Here is a 20,417-nt window from a genome sequence, read left to right on the forward strand (position 1 = left end):
TAAATAAATTGGTCTCTGACAATTCTATCAACATATAAAAAGAAATATTCTAAGAACTTTTAGCACCTTCAGTTTAATATTTTAGGACTGAGTTAGGAGGAATATGTATTGAACAAAGAATTTCACAGCTGAGGAATAAACCTGTTGATGTAACTGCTAAATAAACTCAAAGTAAATCTTTCACATTTCTGTATGGCAATTCCTTCTTTTTTATAGCCTAGGCTATGTGAATACTTGAAAAACTTAAAAGTGATCTGTTTGCCTACACACGTCTTCCTCTTCTGCCTCTACGAGCACCTACATACACACTTATGCCTCTCCCTGTCCTCACTCTTTTTTCCAAACCACAGATACACACAAATCATCTTTTCCTCCTCCTCGTCCTCCTCCTTCTCCTCCCATTCATGCATTCTCTCCCTTTCCTCCTCCCTTTTCCTGCCCTCTTGCCTTCTAACATTTCTCCTCCTCCTCCCCCCCCCCTCTCTCTCTCTCTCTCTCTCTCTCCCTTCTCCTCGCACCCCTCCTACCGTTTGGACTGCAGCAGTTTCTCCTCTGCCTCCTGTCTTTCTCTCAGCAGCATCTGCAGGTGAAGGATCTCCCTCTGGTAAGACACTGTCCTCCCCTCCACCGCCTCCTCCAACGCTGCCAGTCTGGTTGACGCCTGGCTCCGGTACACCTGCACATACACATTAGCAGCACACAGACACGGAGGAATGAGATGTGGAGTGTTGCTATGAGAGGGGTGGATTTACATGAAGGACAGCGCAGCAGAGACAAGTGGAGTGGAGGAGGGGGAGTCTCACACACTGGGACAAGGTGAGAAACAACAACAACAGCACACAAACACGCACACACACAGATTAGTAGATTTTGTGGAAAGGATGGTGTGAATCCCTCTGTACTTCTACTGGATGTGGTGTTTATTTGTCTGGTGGGCGTGTACTTGTCTTCGTGTCTGTGTATGTCTGTGTCCAGGAAATAGCAGTTTGTTATAAAGTTATACTTCAGCCATTGTGTCTACAGATGAGCAGCTGTTAGGCTGCTGACAGTTCATAACAACTGCTCGTAGTGCAGCACACACACTCCTACAAGTGGAAACAGGTGAGGGTTTTTTTCTACTGTGCACTGCTTTACCTCTGATAAAGTAATAGTGCCAAAAAGACACCTATAAGAAATGACTATAAGAAAAACTGTGTGGCAGAGAAAAATACAGATGCACAAAAAGACACAATGACAGTAGCTATAACACATGCTGCTGTTCTGGGCACTGCAGTCAGAGACAACTCAGAACTGAGGAAAACAAGGTCTGAGTAAGGACAGACAGTGTGTGTGTGGGGGTAGTAGCCATCTCTCAGCCTGTGTATTTGTGTGTGTGTGCATGGGGAAAATTACAATGTCTGCTTGGGAAAGAGTAAAACAAACATGCTTCTTTTACTCTTTTACTTTACATATTAATTGCTTACTAAATAACTGGCTTGCCTGAATTTGATTATAAGACATTCTTCACAGAGGCAGTTAAGCAAACTGCTTAATGTTTGAATGCTGGCGATGAATTTGATGCTCATTTTTCTATCCACAAGGCTATGTCTCTAATCTTTACACGATTTCCTTTCAAATCTAGCAATTATGATACCCGATTAGAAGACTATTGGGTTACAATTATCCAAACATGAGGCATTCACCCAAATCATGTTTTGACCCAAACTTCTGGTTATTGTAGACTGAGGCAGAAGTGAAAATACCTACAAACTCCTTCAAATAACGCCTCTCTTCAAATGTTTTCAGAGAAGCAACACCAGATGTTAAATGCTTTTTCCTTAGGCTCACAATCATAATCAGTGAGAAAGCAGAATTTGTGTGTAATAAGTAGTCCTCACATGAAAAAAAATAGGTTTAGGATGAAAGCAAAGTGCAAAGTAGCTTTTCTCACCTTAATAACTGTGGTCTTGTCACAGCAAAAGTATGAATGAACCACCTGTTAAATAAGTGTTGGAATTCCATGGACAGCTTTGCTGTAATGCAATAATTTTATATGCATGTGGCACACAGTTTTGTCATTTCCAAGAAATTTAAAATAAGAAACTATTTTTTGCTCCAGCTAAAAAATGTCCTGACAGATAAATAGGTGAAGCAATGTGATTCTTTTTTATTAAATGTGACTAATAATCCCTCTATTTATTTTAACCCATAATGAGTTCATACTACATTATGACCAGAGCTTAAATATGTGACAAAACAAACAAGAAATTAAAATAAAATTAACAGAAAGCAACAGCTTGTTGTGACATGATTATTGGCCATGTTAATTATGTACCTATAACACATATGTGAACTAGTACTATACCTTATCATACTGCCTGTGTGATAATACCAATATCGATTTTTATATGGCATGCAGCGTCATATCACAACATCAGTGATAAAGTGACGCTATGCATTTACATTTGCTAGCATACACAACAACGATTCAAGCCCAGACATGTCTGAGAACGAGGGCAGCGTCAGCCGCCAGTTACCACCAACAAAGCACAGTACTTTGCAAAATATGCAAGAAAACTATTTTCTCTAAAAGTGGAAATAAAAACTATGTTTCATTGATCATTGATGTGGTTAAATGGTGTGAAAGGAGGGCTTTAAGCAGCTGGTTAAATGCTTGAACCAACAACATACAGCATTGTGAGCACAAGATATATTTACATTTCATTTTTTTTAATATGACACAATGGTGCAGGCTCTGGAAGAGCTACAAGGTTAAGTGTTAACTTTATGTTCAAATTTAAAAGCAAATCACTACCTAGGCTACCTTGTGCTTACATTTGACTTGCGCTCTGTTAATGTCAAACGTGTAATACTATGCCGCCATTATTTCACTATAATTCTGGGTGGAAACAAATTCAGACTTTGAATTAAGTAGTCTGTCATTAGTGACAGCAGTTCACTGGAAAACAAAGCCCTTTGTTTTGTTTGCACTAAGAAACGCTGCTGCCTGCAAGCTGCACACATCAATGTAACCTTGTTTAGTATTTATTTTTTCATTTATTTATGATATTATCACAAGTTTCCTCGATATATTGGGACATAATTTCAAGGCTACATTGTCTACTCCTAAAGTGCCCATTATAGCAGTTGCATTGGTCGAGTTGCATGCCAACAGTAACGTCGCCATAGCTCTGTACCATTTATACCAGCACCGTATGTGCAAATACTCGCTGTGGTAGTCTCTTGAACAACAGGTGTCGCCACGCAGACAAAACCCCCATATCAGCGCTTTTACAGGAGGACAAGAAGCTAAAATCGAAACAAATAATTTTTTCCAGTAAGTCAAATTTTTTCAAACTGGCCTCTGTATAATCTATGAATCTCTGAGGTTCTGCACTGATATATCAATTGTCAGTAAAAACTGACAGAATCATACGCCTATGAAAACCCAGCAGTACCTGCCATGGCACCCACACAAGGTTACAAAAGTCAGGAGGTGCATGCCATGTTGAAGCAACACCAAAGCTCGGCTTGCACCGGTCGATGTACTGTCACTTTAGGCATGCAGCAGCAGTCATGAGGATGAGAACAATGCAAGGATAGCACATGCTATTTCAACTTTCTGAAAGCTTGGAAAATGTACGCGTGGCACCACTATATTACCTTTTTCAAGATGTACAATATAGGTGTAAGTGTAGCTGCTGAAAGGTCTGGTTCCACGCGCTAATGCTCTGGATAGTACGTCTTTTACGATCAATTCATTTTTTATCATTTTTTTTCAACATACCAAAAATTGTTAAGGGAAAATCAAGTCAACATACAAGAAAATGAAAACCATCAATAGCATATTATATGTATAGAAAAAATGTATACATATATAACATTATCTTGAACATGAACTGAAATAATTCCCTGCATCAGAGTTAACATGAAACATATATTTTTCATGTTTAGAAAAAAGATTAATTATCCAGAATTCTACACTGAAATGGACACATATATTAATTTAATTTTATGGATGTACACTGGCAACATTAAACCCAATATAAGCTTTTATATTTTCTCTGATCATACAGTTGACAGAATTCTCATCAGAAGTCTGTCATACTATACTGCAAGTAGAACCAAAATATATAACTTTACAGGCAACTGATTTAAAACTTGAATCTTAGGACAAATCGTGTCTTATTTAATTGAGGACACTTTTGCCTTACCAAGATAAACATGTTATAATCCATCCATCCAGGCAGGCGTCTGCTTCAGTGATTCCAATTCAGGGTTGTTATAAAACCAAATCTAAATCATTTTGGTTTTCTTATTAAGATTGGTTCACTATGATAAGCCAGCCATAATTACACTGTGACAACAATAATTGTTTATTGTGGGATACCAGCCTTGGTGTTTCAATGCAAAACAGTTATGTTCAGATGACAGCAACTCTTGCACATTAAATATTTGCATGTTTTGGTTCATTTTTCTCTTTGGCATGCACACAATGGTAGTTTTAAGGAATCCATATATTTAGTGCATTATCTGCTGAGCAACTCTAAAGATTCACAGGCGTTTTTCACTCAAACAGCTTCACTGTATCTGTTAGACTTGTTATCTGCAGGATGCACTGAAAAGGCTGCTCTGATCCTATAAAGGTGTGTATACAAGAGGCCACAGATTGCAAATAGTGTTTTATTTACTAACACCTTATAAGCAAAGAGAGTGAGTTTTAAGTGCAGTCTATGTATGTGGCTGTGATTGTGTTTTTTGTAATAGCAAGAGAAAGAAAAAGAACAATGTAAGAATGACTAACAGTGCTTTGGAATATACAACCACAGAGATGAAGCATAATTAATAATAACAATCTAAATGTAGCTAAAACAAAATAAATGAAGATTATTACGTATGTGTAGCCTGTCTGTTCAATTTTACACAGGCTTCACCTGTAATATAACCATAGGCCACATCTCCCACTTAATCCAACAAAGGTGACTGCTCTCTGCAGGAGAACATCTATGTGGTTATTAAGGGGTAGCATATGTCATCATCCACCACCCTGTGGTTGTGTGATGTTTTTAATGCTCTGACAAAGGGACAGCCTATTTTGCTTTACTTCTCATGGACCAGGAATGACAAATTCTAAAAAAAAACAAACAAAAAAACAGGTTTCTCTTTACAAACACACTCATAAAAAATAAATCTTCTCTTAATGTCTTGAAAACCACAAAGAGCCTAATTAAACCCCAATGAAAAATAACCAATAAACGAGCTGACTTAAGATGCATTGACTAAAACTGTCATTATGTCCTAAGACAACCAAAATAAATAACATAACACATTTTTTATGCATTCTTGTATTGGTCTTAGTTTATAAAAGAAAATAGAAAAACAAAGGCGTGGAGTCCACAGGGTGTAATAGTGCACACTCAGAGAGAAGTCAAACACATGCAAACATGTTTGATAAAAAGCAGAACATGCCAGAAATATTCAAGATGTATTCAACAAATGTTGAGAGCATAAAAGCAGCAGGGCACCGACCTTCACTCAGCAGGGTGGCTCCAAAGCCCCACATGACAAGCAGAATCTAAATATTAATCTGAAACTTATCTGACTCTTGTCTTGCCTCCTCACATGCTGGCCGCTTAACCATTTAGGAGTCTCAGCCTTGAATATGGCCTCGGTCTCTGCCCAGCTGGCATGCTAATTCCCAGCTGAGCTCAGTGATGAATGGAATCGGTATTATATGTTGTCAAATCAAAATGTCTCCAACTCTCCAGGGAGTCAGCCATCAGCCCAGCTGAACTGGTGACATTTAGTCCTCACAACAAGCTGAGCTGAGCAACACAAAGCCAATATAGCCCCCATTCTAGCTGTATCCCAGGGGCTGCTGACCTTCTCCACACAGTAACAACAAAAATACAAAAAAAAAATCCAGTATATTTTCTCTAAGTATAATTTATTAAGACAGATTAGAGTTGGGGTGAGGGCGGTTTGGGCTAGCAAATGATTTATTTTATTACCATTCCGACATTGAGAAAGAAATGGATTAACTCCTGAAAATCTCAAAAGAATGGATTAATTGAAAGTATGGCATAAAGAGCTCTACTCTGTAGAAGGACTTTTGCATAACAATACCTTAACCCCACATTAAATTACAACAAACAGCCCCAACATAAATATCAATTACATTAACTGTTATTGTAACCTGGTGTGTAAGATCAGATCGCTGACTGTCCACTTTAATCAGTCTAATAACATGTTGTCGGATCAATGTGGCCAGGTGTTCTTCCATTTTGAAATAACCTATTTTGCTGGCCAGTCAGGAGCGCATCCCATATAGCTGGATACTGCTGATCAGCATGACCGATGGACAGTCAGACATTTCCCGCGGGAGATGGTCACAGAGGGGTTGAAGGAATAGCACAATGATCATGGAGCACATTGTGCAGAATGCAGAGAACGAGATTCGATTTGCTATCACTCTGAGCCTGTTTGCAAGCTAGCATTGGACTATTTTGTTTCTCTAAGATGAGAACAGAAGCTGCTGTTAAATGGTGTGCTTAGCGATCATGCTTGAAATCACTAAATATACATTTCAGCTCAGGTTAAACAACTTTTCATGTGAGTTTGAAAACAATAACTTCCAGCTTGAGCAGCCAAGGCCATGTACTGATTCTCTAGAATACCCATCACTAGTTGTTTTGTTTGTACCCATTAAAACCTAGCTAAAGTTCATCCTTTTAGTCTTACCACCTGGTCAAAGCCAACCATGTATCTGCGCTGCCATACGTTCTCCCTTATGCTGAAATACAATCTGTGCTGCAGCAAGCAACACTGTTAAAGGCTTCTGAGTACACCCTCCTTTCTTTTCATGTGCCAACTCAATGTTATTTTCATTAACACCTTAAAATTTCAATAACAACATCTTGCCCTTTAATTAAATCCATTAAATCACAAAATCAAATGCTACTTAAATTCAATTCAGCAATAATTCCACCCAACCAGTTACAAAGCATCACTGCTTAAGTAAACAAATTGACCTTTTCAGCTCAAATTGGTTGTCTTCTGTCATTAGCAAAGAAAACACCAGCAGATGTAATGAAGATCCATACAGAGCATTCTGCGTGATCAGATGACCAAACTCCTCATCCATCTCAGTGCATCTTGATGGGAAATACTGAAATAAATGTAATATACTATACAAAGTGAATGGTTAGTACTCCTTTAAATGGTAAAGACATGCAGTGAAGCAAAATTCTGTGAGCTATAAGTGCACTCCTAAGCAATATCACTTGAAAGTCAGATGGTTCAAAATATATTACTATACATTTTAATTGCATTTTAATCCGTTTTTTGACCAGTGTTATTATGTTAAATGAATCAATCATAAAAATAAAAGTATTGAGTATTTAAAGTATCAAAGTATTAAACTGTGCAAACCGATCCTTGCTGATCTCAGTTGATGCCTCAACTAATATCCTCCTAGGCTATTTGGTAAATCTTCTATTAGGGTGCATTATTCAATTCAATTTTATTTATATAGTGCCAAATCACAACAAAGGTCGCCTCAAGGCGCTTCGTAGGTACAGAGAAAAACCCAACAATCATATGACTCCCTATGAGCAAGCGCTTTGGTGACAGTGGGAAGGAAAAACTCCCTTTTAACAGGAAGAAACCTCCGGCAGAACCAGGCTCAGGGAGGGGCGGGGCCATCTGCTGCGACCGGTTGGGGTGAGAGAAGGAAAACAGGATAAAGACATGCTGTGGAAGAGAGACAGAGATTAATAACAGATATGATTCGATGCAGAGAGGTCTATTAACACATAGTGAGTGAGAAAGGTGACTGGAAGGGAAAAACTCAATGCATCATGGGAATCCCCGGCAGCCTACGTCTATTGCAGCATAACTAAGGGAGGATTCAGGGTCACCTGGTCCAGCCCTAACTATATGCTTTAGCAAAAAGGAAAAGTTTTAAGCCTAATCTTGAAAGTAGAGATAGTGTCTGTCTCCCGAATCCAAACTGGAAGCTGGTTCCACAGAAGAGGGGCCTGAAAACTGAAGGCTCTCCCTCCCATTCTACTTTTAAATACTCTAGGAACAACAAGTAGGCCTGCAGTGCGAGAGCGAAGTGCTCTAATAGGGTGATATGGTACTACAAGGTCATTAAGATAAGATGGGGCCTGATTATTTAAGACCTTGTATGTGAGGAGCAGGATTGTGAATTCAGTTCTGGATTTAACAGGAAGCCAATGAAGTTCTTATTAAGTTCACACAGCTGCTGCAGATCTGTAAAACTTTGCAGCACAGCAGCTTTATTTCATGCTGCTTCTAACTTAATCAATAGTTAGATTTGTTGTCACTGATGCCTGTGGTGTTCTGAATTTCCATGTGTGCACAGGGAAAGGTGGGAAGGTCTCAGAAAAGAACCATACTGCCAAATATATATTAATATACATAAACGTTGATGGAATTAGTTTTCCTTTGACTATAGTGGTCTTGACTGAACTATATTGACAGTACAGGCCTCAATGTATGAACTTTTTTCAGTTGCTCTTTGCTGGAGGGATGGTGCTGCTCTATGCAATGCAAGAAAACCTTCTCTTTAAAATACCCCAAAGGATTTTTGCAGTGGATTAGTAAGGAAACATCTAGACTATATTTGTCTTTAGAAATTCTTGTGCAATTATGGTGGAATGCCTTGGATTGTTATCCCTCTTCAGTCAGACTTCTGTAGACTGGTAGCATTTAATTATATTTACAGGCCTCTGTGGTGTGAAAAGCCCCAGCACCTTTGGTATTGCAGCTCTAAATCATCACACTATGCTGCCTTGGTACACAACATTCACCATCACAGCAAACATGCTGGACCCCATCTGAGCCAAGCAAATTTATGTTGGTCTCATCTGACCATAGAATCATTTTGCCATGTTCATCAGATTCAGAGCAAGATTTATTCCTGGGATGCCAGCCATAGAGGTTGACCTTACACAATGTCCTTGCACTGCTTTAACCTCCACAGAAACTCAGATTACCATTGATAACCACTTTGCCAAGTGTGAAGTAGTTCCAGTGAACCATAGAGCACTGGATAAATAACTATATAAACATAAATATATAAAAATATAAATATACAAACATATAGTTGTTAGCGGCTTTATAGTTTTTAAAAGTTTCTTTAAAACTACACTGATTTGTTTCATTTGTGGATTTAAAATTCTGAAGTTAAATGCCAATTGCCACATAAAACCTACATGAAAACAGGATGAATACGCAAACACCACATGTAAACGTAAACTTGCCCAGGTAAAACCTAGGCCATCACCTTAGAATGAATATTATTGAATAGTTTCTACTTGCTGGCAATTATGGCTGACTCGGAAACTTGACTACAGGACAGAATGACAAACCCTAGGAGTCAAAATGTTGTCGAGTGCAGCAGATTACAACCCAAATACAAGGCATACCGAGACAAAAAACAAAAACAGAGTGAGCAGTTTATTTGGTTTACTGTTAAATGCAAAAAAACGAGAGAGAAAAAAAAGGAAATCTAAAAAAATTCAAGAAGCCCAGGAAGAACACACAACAACACTGACTACAGACGTGAAGCATGAAGTGACTGACTACACACAGACATAAGACCCTAACACCCTTAAACTCTATGAAGAAAGACACAGGCGGAAAGCCTAATAAAAGGAACACACTGAGTTATACTAAATAAACTCTAACCAGGATACTAAAGCAAGAAAAAAAAAAAAATTACAACAAAAAACAGGAACTGAACTAAAGAACTAAAGGCTAAAGATATAAAGGAAGATGAAACTCAAATATGAACAATAAACAAACTAAGAACCAAATGGAACATTAAACAATAAACAGGAATTCAAAGTAGGTCAAGGACCCAGGACCATGACACTGTGCTGACTTCTTCCAGTAAAACGGATTTGTTGTCACAAAGGTTATGTCCAAATGCTGTGCTATGATAAAATGCTATTGGGGCTAAACCTCCCTGGACGGCTAGATTATTTTTACTTTCCCTTTTAAAAATCGTATAACAGCATGAACCAGAGGCCAGAGGCCAGAAGTCTGTTAATATTATCTAGTAAAGTCAATCACAGTGACAGTTCTGTTATCAGGAATAAAACTGTTCAAACCTAAATGCTAATGGTAATGCTCGTACAATAATCCACAGGTTACTTTCAGAGCTGTTCTACAAATCAGTTGCTTGACTTCATTCTGAAGCATGAATCCCTTTTTTCTCTCTTCAGTAACTGTAAGAGATGCCACATGTGTTACATGTTTAAATGTGCCACCATGCAGTTTCCTGTAGTTTCATATGTACAGCATACAACTTGTTTGGTAACTTCAGTTTTTTGAAAACTTTGTAACCAGCTTCCTTGTGTTTTGTTAAATCCCTGTTTACTCATTTTGTTAGTACTATCTTAGGTACAGATTATAGCATAAGTGGGTTATACTCTATGTTCTTCTCTACAGTTACATTCTCCTGTGTAACTGCACAAGATGGCAGTGAGCTTGGAGACCTGAGCCACATTCCCATCCATACATAATTACTGCTTATGATGAAACACACTTTGACAACTGTTCCTAACAGAATACTATTTGTGCCAGATGTCTTATTTTAGAGACACAATTTTGTCATTGCCTCAGCTGCATATAAAAGAAAATGCCTGAATGCCAGTTTAAATAACTTAAAAGACAATTTGCAGAATTTGGAGGCTACAACTGGTAATATAGCAGGTTAAAATGGTTTGTAGTAGTGTTACTATGTTCTAAGTCTTGTTTCTGTATTCATTAGACTCAATCAGATATTTATATGGTGGCTGCTGATTTGACACCAACCACACAAGGAGTAATGATAATTTATCAGTATTTAAGAACTCCCAAGAAGAGAAAATCTTCAAAAGTACCTTGTTAGAACTGACTAGAATCACTAGAATATATTGTACGTATAAAGCTGTGGTACAATTTATTACCACAGGCAAAAGAACACATAGAACTGTTAATGCTTTCAATGTTTTAAAAAAATCAAAGAAAGTTTGCCTTTTTTTGATTTTCCCACCTAATAGTTATAAACAAGCATGAAAGCTCTGGCAGCAGCATGGCCATAATCCTTTGGATCAATGGCATAATTCAGACAAGCATCACCAAGCGGATATTCTGACAATAAAGGTCAAAGCTATCATCAACAATCCACAGTGAAATGAAGAAGGTGGGGGACAGGAGAATAATGACACAGGAAGGTGAGGGCAAATGGTCCACTTGCTGTAAACTAAGGGAGTATCAGAAGCCACTGGACAACATTTCTGTGTCTAGCAGCAGACTTTAAGAAAGCAACATACATTAAGGTCTTTTTTGCAGGATATCTTGCACATCCTGCAAGTCTGTCTATGAAAATCTTGCTACGTATTTTACAGAATGTTCTGAATATGGCAAGAAACCTAAGGTAAAATCTGATGTCTTCAATGAAATTGGACAAAGTCAGACTGTACATAATTAAAACCCTAACTGGTAACCAAGAAGTACCTGTCAGTGAAAAACAAATGCAAATGGTATTCTTAGTACAGTTACATTTTTAATAGGGTTGTCATATTAAAGATTTAATATGCTTTTTATGTTCTATTTTAAATATAACACGTCTTTTCAAGATTTACAAAATAAATGCAGTATGTTTAATATACAATTACAACTTTTTTTTGAATACTAGTGCTATAAATGCAGTTAAACTGCGTTTGATCTGGTTTTGTCAGGATCCATGTAAAGTATTGACCTGCATAACTCTGGGTGTGAAGGCGCAGGTCAAAGCGTCTAGAGCTCAGTGTTTCAAAGACGATAACACAGCTTAGACTTTGCTTTTATCTTGCTGAAGTCTTTTCCATTATGTGATGAAACGTGTTCCTCAAAGCATTTTTTGCTATTAAAAAGATGGACTTGTTACTGGCTTGTGTGAAATCTCAGGATGAGCCACTAAACACCATGAATGCAGGATCCAAAGCCAGGCGTGTTTATCAAGGTTATAAGAACACTTTGTTAAGGAAATGGGAGACAGAAAGTGGTCCAGTGTTTTAAAACCCAGTGTAATACTGAAAAAAAGCATATCTTCTCTGCACAAACAAAAAGACAAAAGAGGCCATAGTGTGCGTGTTGTTATGGGTCTCATGCTGAAATGACTGATTCTAGCATTTTTCTTGGTAAACCAAAATGGCTGTAATTTCATGTGTGAAATTACCATCTGACTCAATAAGGGCCTAATTATTCAGTAAAAATGCACCAGAACGGTAGACTGGCTCACACACAGTAACTGGCTCACGCACAGTCCAACAGATGCTTAAATGTGAAGTCGACTTCAATGTTAAGAAACCCAGTGCCTGCTGATGTACATGTGAAGGCTAAAGAATATTTGCTGGCAGCATAAAAGTCTGTCATTTTCATTTCTACTATTAGCTAGTATTTCCCTTAACTTGAATCATGCTTTTGTTGCTCATTCACTAGCCTTTTGTTTCTATTATCAATTGCATCTTTTAACCAGTGTGTATTAAAGGCTTTCTCTTTAGTTAAATGAATTCTAAGGGTTGTAGGGCAGGTATACCCATTCAACAGTCTACAACAGTAAAAGGAACCCCATCAATGCTTGACACCTGTATGAGTACATTTGTTTACTTTGGGCAACATATAAGGTCCTCAATGACAGTGCCAAGAATTCAAGACAGGTTACCTTCTCTCACATGTTACGCTTCCTCTTGAACTACACATTGAATAACATATGTCTGTGAAGTGGTTAGTAATCTGGTCTACAATACCTTACTCAGGGACATATCAAAGCATGTTTCTGGGTAAACAGCAGCCTCCCTAATTATTATAAGACTATTTACACTATCTCAAAATTCTGATATAAAAAGAGTGACTCTCCACAGTAAAGTGCAATTAGATCCCAGTGAATGAACTACTCAGTCACAATGACTAAGGTGTGATTTTTCTATATTTAGTCATGAAATTTAACTACTACAGTAGGCAAGAGTGGTTGATTTATTTTAGACTGACACTATGGCTAAAAAGAAGAAGAAGAAACTCTTTATTTTTTGAATCTCTTCAATATGAGCACTAATTTGCCCTGCTATCTAACCTCAAGTAACTAAACTTATCCAAAGGGTACCTTTTATTATTTTTTTTTACCATCACTCTGTTCACAGTGACTATTAACAACAATGTCACCTGCTTGATCATTTTGCAACAGCATCCACATTATGAAGCAGTTTCTCATTAGGAGAGAGATCACAGTAGCATTTTCACCACGTGAACAACGCTAGCTGACTTTAGCCGGCAGTGTTTCTGTATTTGCAGCATATATCAGAAGACATGCTTTCTGCATAGACTACAACAAAATCTATGTCCTGTTTCTGTAAAAACTGAGACAAGTCTAATATCACCAACTAAGCTCATAATTTAGCTTTAATTGAATGCAATAACACATGCATACCCTGTCTTCTATTAGTTGAAAACAATACACTTGAAATGAAGAGAATCTGACAGCACATACAGAAAGAAAAACCTGGCAGGTCTTGGACCAGACTAGATCAATGCAAATGTGTGTTGCTCCAGATGACAGCACCCCTGGATGGCTCTGGACAATTCATCTGGTTGGACTGCAAAGTGATGAGATACGCAATATTGCAGAGTGCAAGATGGTGATGAAGGCTGTGGTGATTAATAGCTTAGCACATAAAGTAGGGATATTCTCCTTACAGACCAGGAACCTGACAACAACACACTCAGCGAATTATTTCAATTAAACCACAGCTCGACCAACAAAAGCAATTTTTTTTTCCAGAAATGTTTAACATACATATTATGGTGGCTGTAAGTTCATATAGTGGATTTGAAAGTGTGACATAAAGTATATCTCCAAAGTGGATACAAATTTCTGGCAGTAAACAGCCATAATGACAGGGAGTAGTGGTAATTTGCCATTAAAAGTACTAAGGTAGTACAATGATTGCAAAAGAAGAAAACACTGATGTGAATAATGTCGTTAATGTTTCAAGCATTGCAAACGGTTAATGACTGTTAATGGTTTGTTAGGTCTTAGTAATACATGCTTTCTGGGGAAAACAGTTGAAAGTTTGTTTACAATGTAAGCTCTCTAGGATGCTTAAAAAAAATTATAACCCTAACATTCAAATTCTTTTTGCAAACATAACTGGGCTCTTTCATGAGTTATGAGCATCGATCCCCTTCTTTACAACCTTTTTTTGGGGGGGACTTTTGGGAAAAATCAGGCAGTTTCTGCTTACATGATTGATCTAGCAAGAGCGTCTCCGTCTTTCTGACATGTTTCAGAAGGCTTTTTAACTCAACAGACAGGCTTAAATATTTAACAGTCAGTAAGTCACAGAGAGTACTATTGGGCAATTGCCAGTGCAAAATCCACCTATTCAATCTATATTTCATGGTCATGAATGAGTGAAAGACTGGCCTTTCTTTATATAACATTTTCATGATGGGAGGGGGACTTGTTAATGTCCACACACAGAAGTAAAGTAAGCAGTATCAAGAGGAATGAACTGTGCTATGGCTCTCAAAAGCAATTTCCGAGGTTTTACTAAACCTTTCGTAACCTTTCTAAACCTCACTGATTTAATTTGAATTGAACTAAATAAACTTAGAGCTGAACAAAGACTGGACTATCATTTCCAGACACTGCTGTTTCCTATGCTAACTGCCACATTTAGAGAAAGTTACACATCTTTCATTCTGAAAGACGGTGAAACAGTACTGATTAAACTGATTATATCCCATTGATTAGTTGGTACCTAATCAATTTTCACATACGCACTTTTGCAGAATATTGAGGTTAGAGTATTTTCCACAGTTATTCTTACAGTACATGCAAGAGGCAGCATGTTAAGTAACCAGCTTTACCTTGTCTTTCAGTTTATACATGTCACTCACCATAGCTCATAGGCTAAGAAGAAAAAGTGTATTAAAATTCATCATATGAACCAACGGTCTTTAGGGAAATGTAGCCATGATGTAGGCTCCAAGAAGATGCTGTGCAAAAAACACAGCATGGAGGAAGCACAGCGTGATCTGTGGTATTTTCAGGTGAGGGCACTACCTGTAATGAAGTGCCCCTCAAGGACAAATACCTATCAGAAGTGATGTCCCAGAGGACAATCTCAAGCACTTTTCTAAAAAGGATGAAAAATGTCAGTGTGTTACTACACCTTATACAGCAACTGTGTCTGGCCTCAACATGGCATTTAAGTTGTGTGGCCGTGGCACAAATCCTAGTACCAAGAATTCAAGACTTTAAAAAAAGGTTGATTTTGTAAGAGAATGGATGTGTAGCCTCATCGAAACCACTTTACTTTTGTATGCTAGAGGCAAGAGAAATATTCCCAAAACCTTAAATCTACTAGCTGAGCACTATGTGTCATAGCCTATAGCTAACTAAGAACAACATCTTTACATATTATTTGACATAACATCATGGGTGCATGAGTTTATGTACAGTATTAAGTATTAGTATTAGGTCTGTTGATTTGGCTGCAGACACAGTATCTGCTCATTAGCCCCTTTGCTGTCAGTTGCTCTTGGCACAACTGACAGTGAAACCAACCTAAACTGTGGACTTCTGTGCACACACGCACACACACACACACAAGCAGTGTCATGCAGGGATATCCAGATATGACAGGAAAATTGAAAAAATGGAAAATTAGACAGTTAAAAGAGCTACTGATTATTTCTTTACCTGAAGAAAACTGAGTTTCATATTTCATCATCTTCTCGAGGCTAAATTTCAAGAGAACAGAGCATAAAAGAATAATGCTGTTCTAAATCTGCAGAAGCAAGGGAAACCTATAAAAAAAATCCTATGTCTGATATTGAGAATTTCTTACCTTATCCAGTTTTAATATACAGAACATATACAGAGTATGGATAAAATGATTTTGATACTTATTTGCTTCAGAAACGACAGACCTCCTGCTAAGTATTTAGTCTCTTTTGTATGATCACACATATTTCTCAACCCTCAGGGACATTCAAAGAAATCCACAGTGTGGTAGTTTCGCTTTGCTAAAAATAAGAAGTGTTTCAGGCCGAGTCTCTGTAGATGAGTTACCAGAAACCTCATCACGACTCGAATGTTTTTTGTAATATGCAAAAACAAATGTGACAGTAACAACTGGAAGTGATGTTCAGTAGTTTTTGTATCACAGCTCAATGTCTGTGGAATTAGATTACAACAGTCCTTCGGTATCACTTCCAGTTGCATCAGTATATGCTGAATTAACAATCAGAGCAATGGTCAGTAAGTTCCTTATCATGCTATGTTTGCATTGTTTTCAGGGCTTACAACCCATTACCAAAAAAGGTTTGCATGGTGTGTATAATGTAAACAAGAGCAAAAGTCTCTGTTCTGGAAATCATTAAAAGCTCCCTAAATTATGAGTATATATATATATATTTTTTTTAAATCTAAGCTTCAGTATTGGTCATCTTAATATTATAAAGAATTAAATACATGGTCTGGTTGATTTGCAAATCAGGGCATTATTTTTTTACCTACATTTTACACAATGTTACAACCCTTTTTTCTTCGGAAAGGAGGGCCGTATGGATTGATGGATGGTTAAAAATGAGTTATCAATTTTGTTGGACACACACAGATTTTAATTTAAAATTAAAATTGTTTACAAATATTCTGAACCATGAATCAGGAATATCTTGTAAGATGATCAGGAACAGCAACAGTGGAGTATGCAGCTACAAAGAGGGGTCCTCCTAAATAAAGGTCTGGAGCAAAGTCCATGCAGTGTGGGGTCTCAAGCCTTCCTCATATGTCTTCAGAGGGAATTTTTGTAGGTACATGACAATTATGACTTATATAGCTAGGTGCTGCTGGTAAATCTTTGTGGGGATGGAAATTGTAAGACTGTAAAACTTCTGTCTAGTATGACAGTAATGAAGCACCTTTGGGTAAATGCAAACATCCTGACATATAGTTAGACTGGTTAAAAATTACAGTTTATCATAGCCAATAATGGCCATCATGTTCAGTAAAAGAATAAATTCAAGTCATGATTAACTTGCTGGTTTTTGAATGTTCATGGTTGGCTGGGCCTTTCTGCCTGTTTTCCATGTGCCTGTGTGGGTTTCCTCTGCGTGATCTAGTTTTCTCCCACAGTCTAAAGACATGTATGTTAGGTAACATACGTGTCTAAACTGGCTGGATGTGAGGGTGATTGTGTGATTGTCTGTCTCTCTCTGGAAGCACTGTGATGAACTGGTGACCTGGGTGTACCCTATACCCCTCCCTATGACAGCTGTGATAGGCATTATCCCCACCATGACCCTGCACTCAATAAACGGTTACGAAAACGAATGCCCTGATGACTAACTCAGCAAACACATTTAATGCCCAATAAAAGAAATCAGTTTGTTCAGGGAGCACAATGAGAGTCTTTCAATGAATGACAATGCTCTACTATCCCATGCCCTAACTGACTAAATTAAATGCCAAGAAGGACTTTATATAATCCAATGGATAATGAATAAATAGATAAAAAATAATAATTTAAGTAACAATCAAACCTTTGGTTCAAGGGCTGGTCATTTATTTTAAGAACTGCATCAACACTACATAAAGATAATGAATCAATGAAAAATGTTCAGGGAGCAGCTCCCTGTACCATCTCTCCCTGATTATCAATAGCACTACTGGCTCTTACTTTGCCACAAAAGGGCACTAGTATAATACCCTGATTCAACTCCCATTTCATAAATCTTTCATCACCAGAAGGTACACAGAGTCAAAGCAGTCAGAGAGGAGTTTTGACCTTTTCCTGCTGGGCAGAGAGATCCAAGACACTGTAATGACAAACATGCTCTGGTTTTTTGTCCCTTCTAAATCCAAATTACTTCCTTTGCATACTAGTTAAAGTCACATGTGATGTTCTGTTTTTGTTTCACCCTGTCTCTGTTTCCCTAGAACATGACTTGAAGATGAGCTGTCCTCAGACTGAGTTTGAGGAGAAGGAAAGTCCTCCTCCGGAGGAGTTAGAGTGTAAAATCTGTTATCAGCGTTACAATGTCCACCACCGGAAGCCTAAAATCCTGGACTGCCTTCACCGGGTCTGCGCCCGTTGTCTCATTAAAATCCTGGATATTGCTGACAGTGCAGGCTGCATCTCCTGCCCCTTTTGCCGACACCAAACTGAGATCACTGAGCAGGAGATTTCAGCCCTGCCTGATGATGTTAACATCATGTCCCACTTGGTGATGCGGGACAAATCCTGGAACTCCGACCAAAACAGGGAGGTGGTCTTGACTCCAAAGAGTTTCTCCTCCTCCAGCCCATCTCGTGACTCATCCAACTGCCTGGTAATCACTATAATGGAGGTGCAGAGGGACTCACAACACTCTCCAAGCCAAAATGGCAGCTCAGATGTTTATGCTGAGCAAAGCCTGGACTCAGTATCTATAGGCTCTAATGGGCCAGCAGATCAGGATGCCTTGTCCAAGTTCTGTAATCATGTCCCACGCATCCTGGTCTGGCTTCTGGGTTTCTTATACTTTGGCTCACTTCCTCTTGGAATCTACTTGCTGGTGATTCAGAGAGTGACTCTGGGCATTGTATGTGTTAGCTTAGTGCCATCAAGTCTGACAGTTTGCCTGGTCTATGGATTCTGCCAGTGCCTTTGTCAAGGCATGTGTGACTGCTCTTCCAGAGGATGATGGGATCCTGAAAACCGGTTGTCCTAGGATAGGAAAGAGTCAGCCTGTGGGAGTAGAGGCCTCCAGGTAAAGATGATATCCTCTCCTGCACAGGCATAACAAGCTGAGCAGTCAGTTACCTTCATGCAAATAAAAGGCCAGTGAGACAAAATAAGTCAGTTTTCAGTGATGTGCTGTGCTTTTGTTAGACGTACTGCTTCAACGGAGACACCAGCTTGGTCAAGAGAAACAGAGCCACTGGCATGGTCTGTCAGCAGCCTATACCGACTTTTCTGTGATGTATTTTTGTGACCTTTATTTGTTATGTGTTGTGTGTTGACCTAGTCTAACATAGCATTTGACAACAAACCTTTAACCCTCGACTTGCATAATAACAACACTGACAGGAGTCCTGTGCCCTCAATTATCAACATTGTTTATGTACAAAAATCCGGGATGCAAACCTTTTTAAATTAAATTTGGGATTGTGTGAACTGATATGAAATGTGAATACAGTTTTCAAAGCATTATAATGGCTTACAAGAAAGGTCTGTTTATTTACTCGTTTTTCAAACTCGTTTTAATTACTGCAATTGACAGCTGCCAACAACAAAAAGAAAATTAATTGGGTGTGATTTAGGTCTGTGGTTATCTATGGTTTATTATGAACTAGTCTGCCGATGAGCCTGCTGATCGTGCATTTTTGTTACAACAGTTTAATATCCTACTTGAAACACTGTTCCTCAAAGTGAGTGTGAAGGACAGGTCATAATGTGAGAACTGCAAACACAGTGACTTGACATTTTCTGTATGTTATCCATCTGGCTCGATTTCTCAGCTTTCCTCACTTTTGAAAAAAACTGTCTGCATGCAAAGCATGTTTTTTGCCATGACAAAATACAAAACACTAATGAAAACCTGTGACTTGGCCATAATTTATCTGTTACACAAGTAGCACACAGGCAGAGGTGTGATGAGGTTCTTGCTGTTAGTGAATATGCATTTCTGCACCTCTAGCTCTCACTCCATTCGGGCTACTGTGCAAGGAAACAGTGCATGTGAGGCATAAACTAGGCTCATACCTCAGGTTTTTTGATACTTCCTGTCAAACAACACATCCTCCACTCAGTTTGTCCTTTGGCTTTAGCAACTCTGCTTTTCTTGATTTTTTGGTACAGGTAACGAGCTTGTTTTGCTCAAAGATACTATTTATGGTAAGATGAGTGTCGTGGTAGAAGCCAAATTTGCACGTTTTGCAACAGCTGTCTTAATTGTCTGCTGCATGTTTAAAAAAAGGCGCTTCTTACATGTACCACCTGGAAATACTGACTCCACAAATTGTGTTTTAATTCAGTTTTATAAAAAAGAAAGTAAGAAAGAAAGAAAGAAGTAAAGTCCAGAATTTTAAATGCTATTTTTGATCAAGTCTTTTCCTTTGTGTTGCAGAAAGAAATTTCCCTTAAAGCTTTGTTTTGTTGTAGCAGAAATTTCTCTTAATTTTATCCAGCAGTGCCTGACATTTCCAGAACCAGTTAAAATAGTTTTACCATTTAATTGCTTTATAGGGGCATTTCATTCTGTAAATCAAACAAAATCAAACAAAGTTCATGAGCAGGAGAGTATAGTACGACCTTTGTTGAATTCAAAAGTAGGCTTTATTTTACTCTTCGGAGAACATTTAGAGTTTTTTCTGTTAAAATGTTGATAACTGA

At 38.2% G+C, this 20,417-nt stretch overlaps 2 protein-coding genes across 6 annotated transcripts in view; one reads left to right on the top strand and one right to left on the bottom strand.

The window, feature by feature from the left end:
* cep89 (centrosomal protein 89) overlaps positions 1-20,417 on the bottom strand; it is a 58,028-nt gene that overhangs the window by 13,677 nt on the left and 23,934 nt on the right. For all 5 annotated transcript variants that reach the window (XM_031746426.2, XM_031746425.2, XM_039613265.1 and 2 more), the window contains one exon: positions 528-676. In XM_031746426.2, the coding sequence (XP_031602286.2) occupies positions 528-676 (149 nt within the window). The remainder of the gene's footprint in view (positions 1-527; positions 677-20,417) is intronic.
* zgc:165481 (uncharacterized protein LOC100073327 homolog) lies at positions 672-19,622 on the top strand. Its single transcript, XM_039613280.1, has 2 exons — positions 672-816; positions 17,981-19,622. Exons 1-2 carry the CDS (start codon positions 753-755, stop codon positions 18,724-18,726), a joined length of 810 nt encoding a protein of 269 aa, XP_039469214.1. The 5' UTR covers positions 672-752; the 3' UTR covers positions 18,727-19,622.

The sequence above is a fragment of the Oreochromis aureus genome, linkage group 1 (genome assembly GCF_013358895.1).
Source record: "Oreochromis aureus strain Israel breed Guangdong linkage group 1, ZZ_aureus, whole genome shotgun sequence".
Taxonomy (NCBI): Eukaryota; Metazoa; Chordata; class Actinopteri; order Cichliformes; family Cichlidae; genus Oreochromis; species Oreochromis aureus.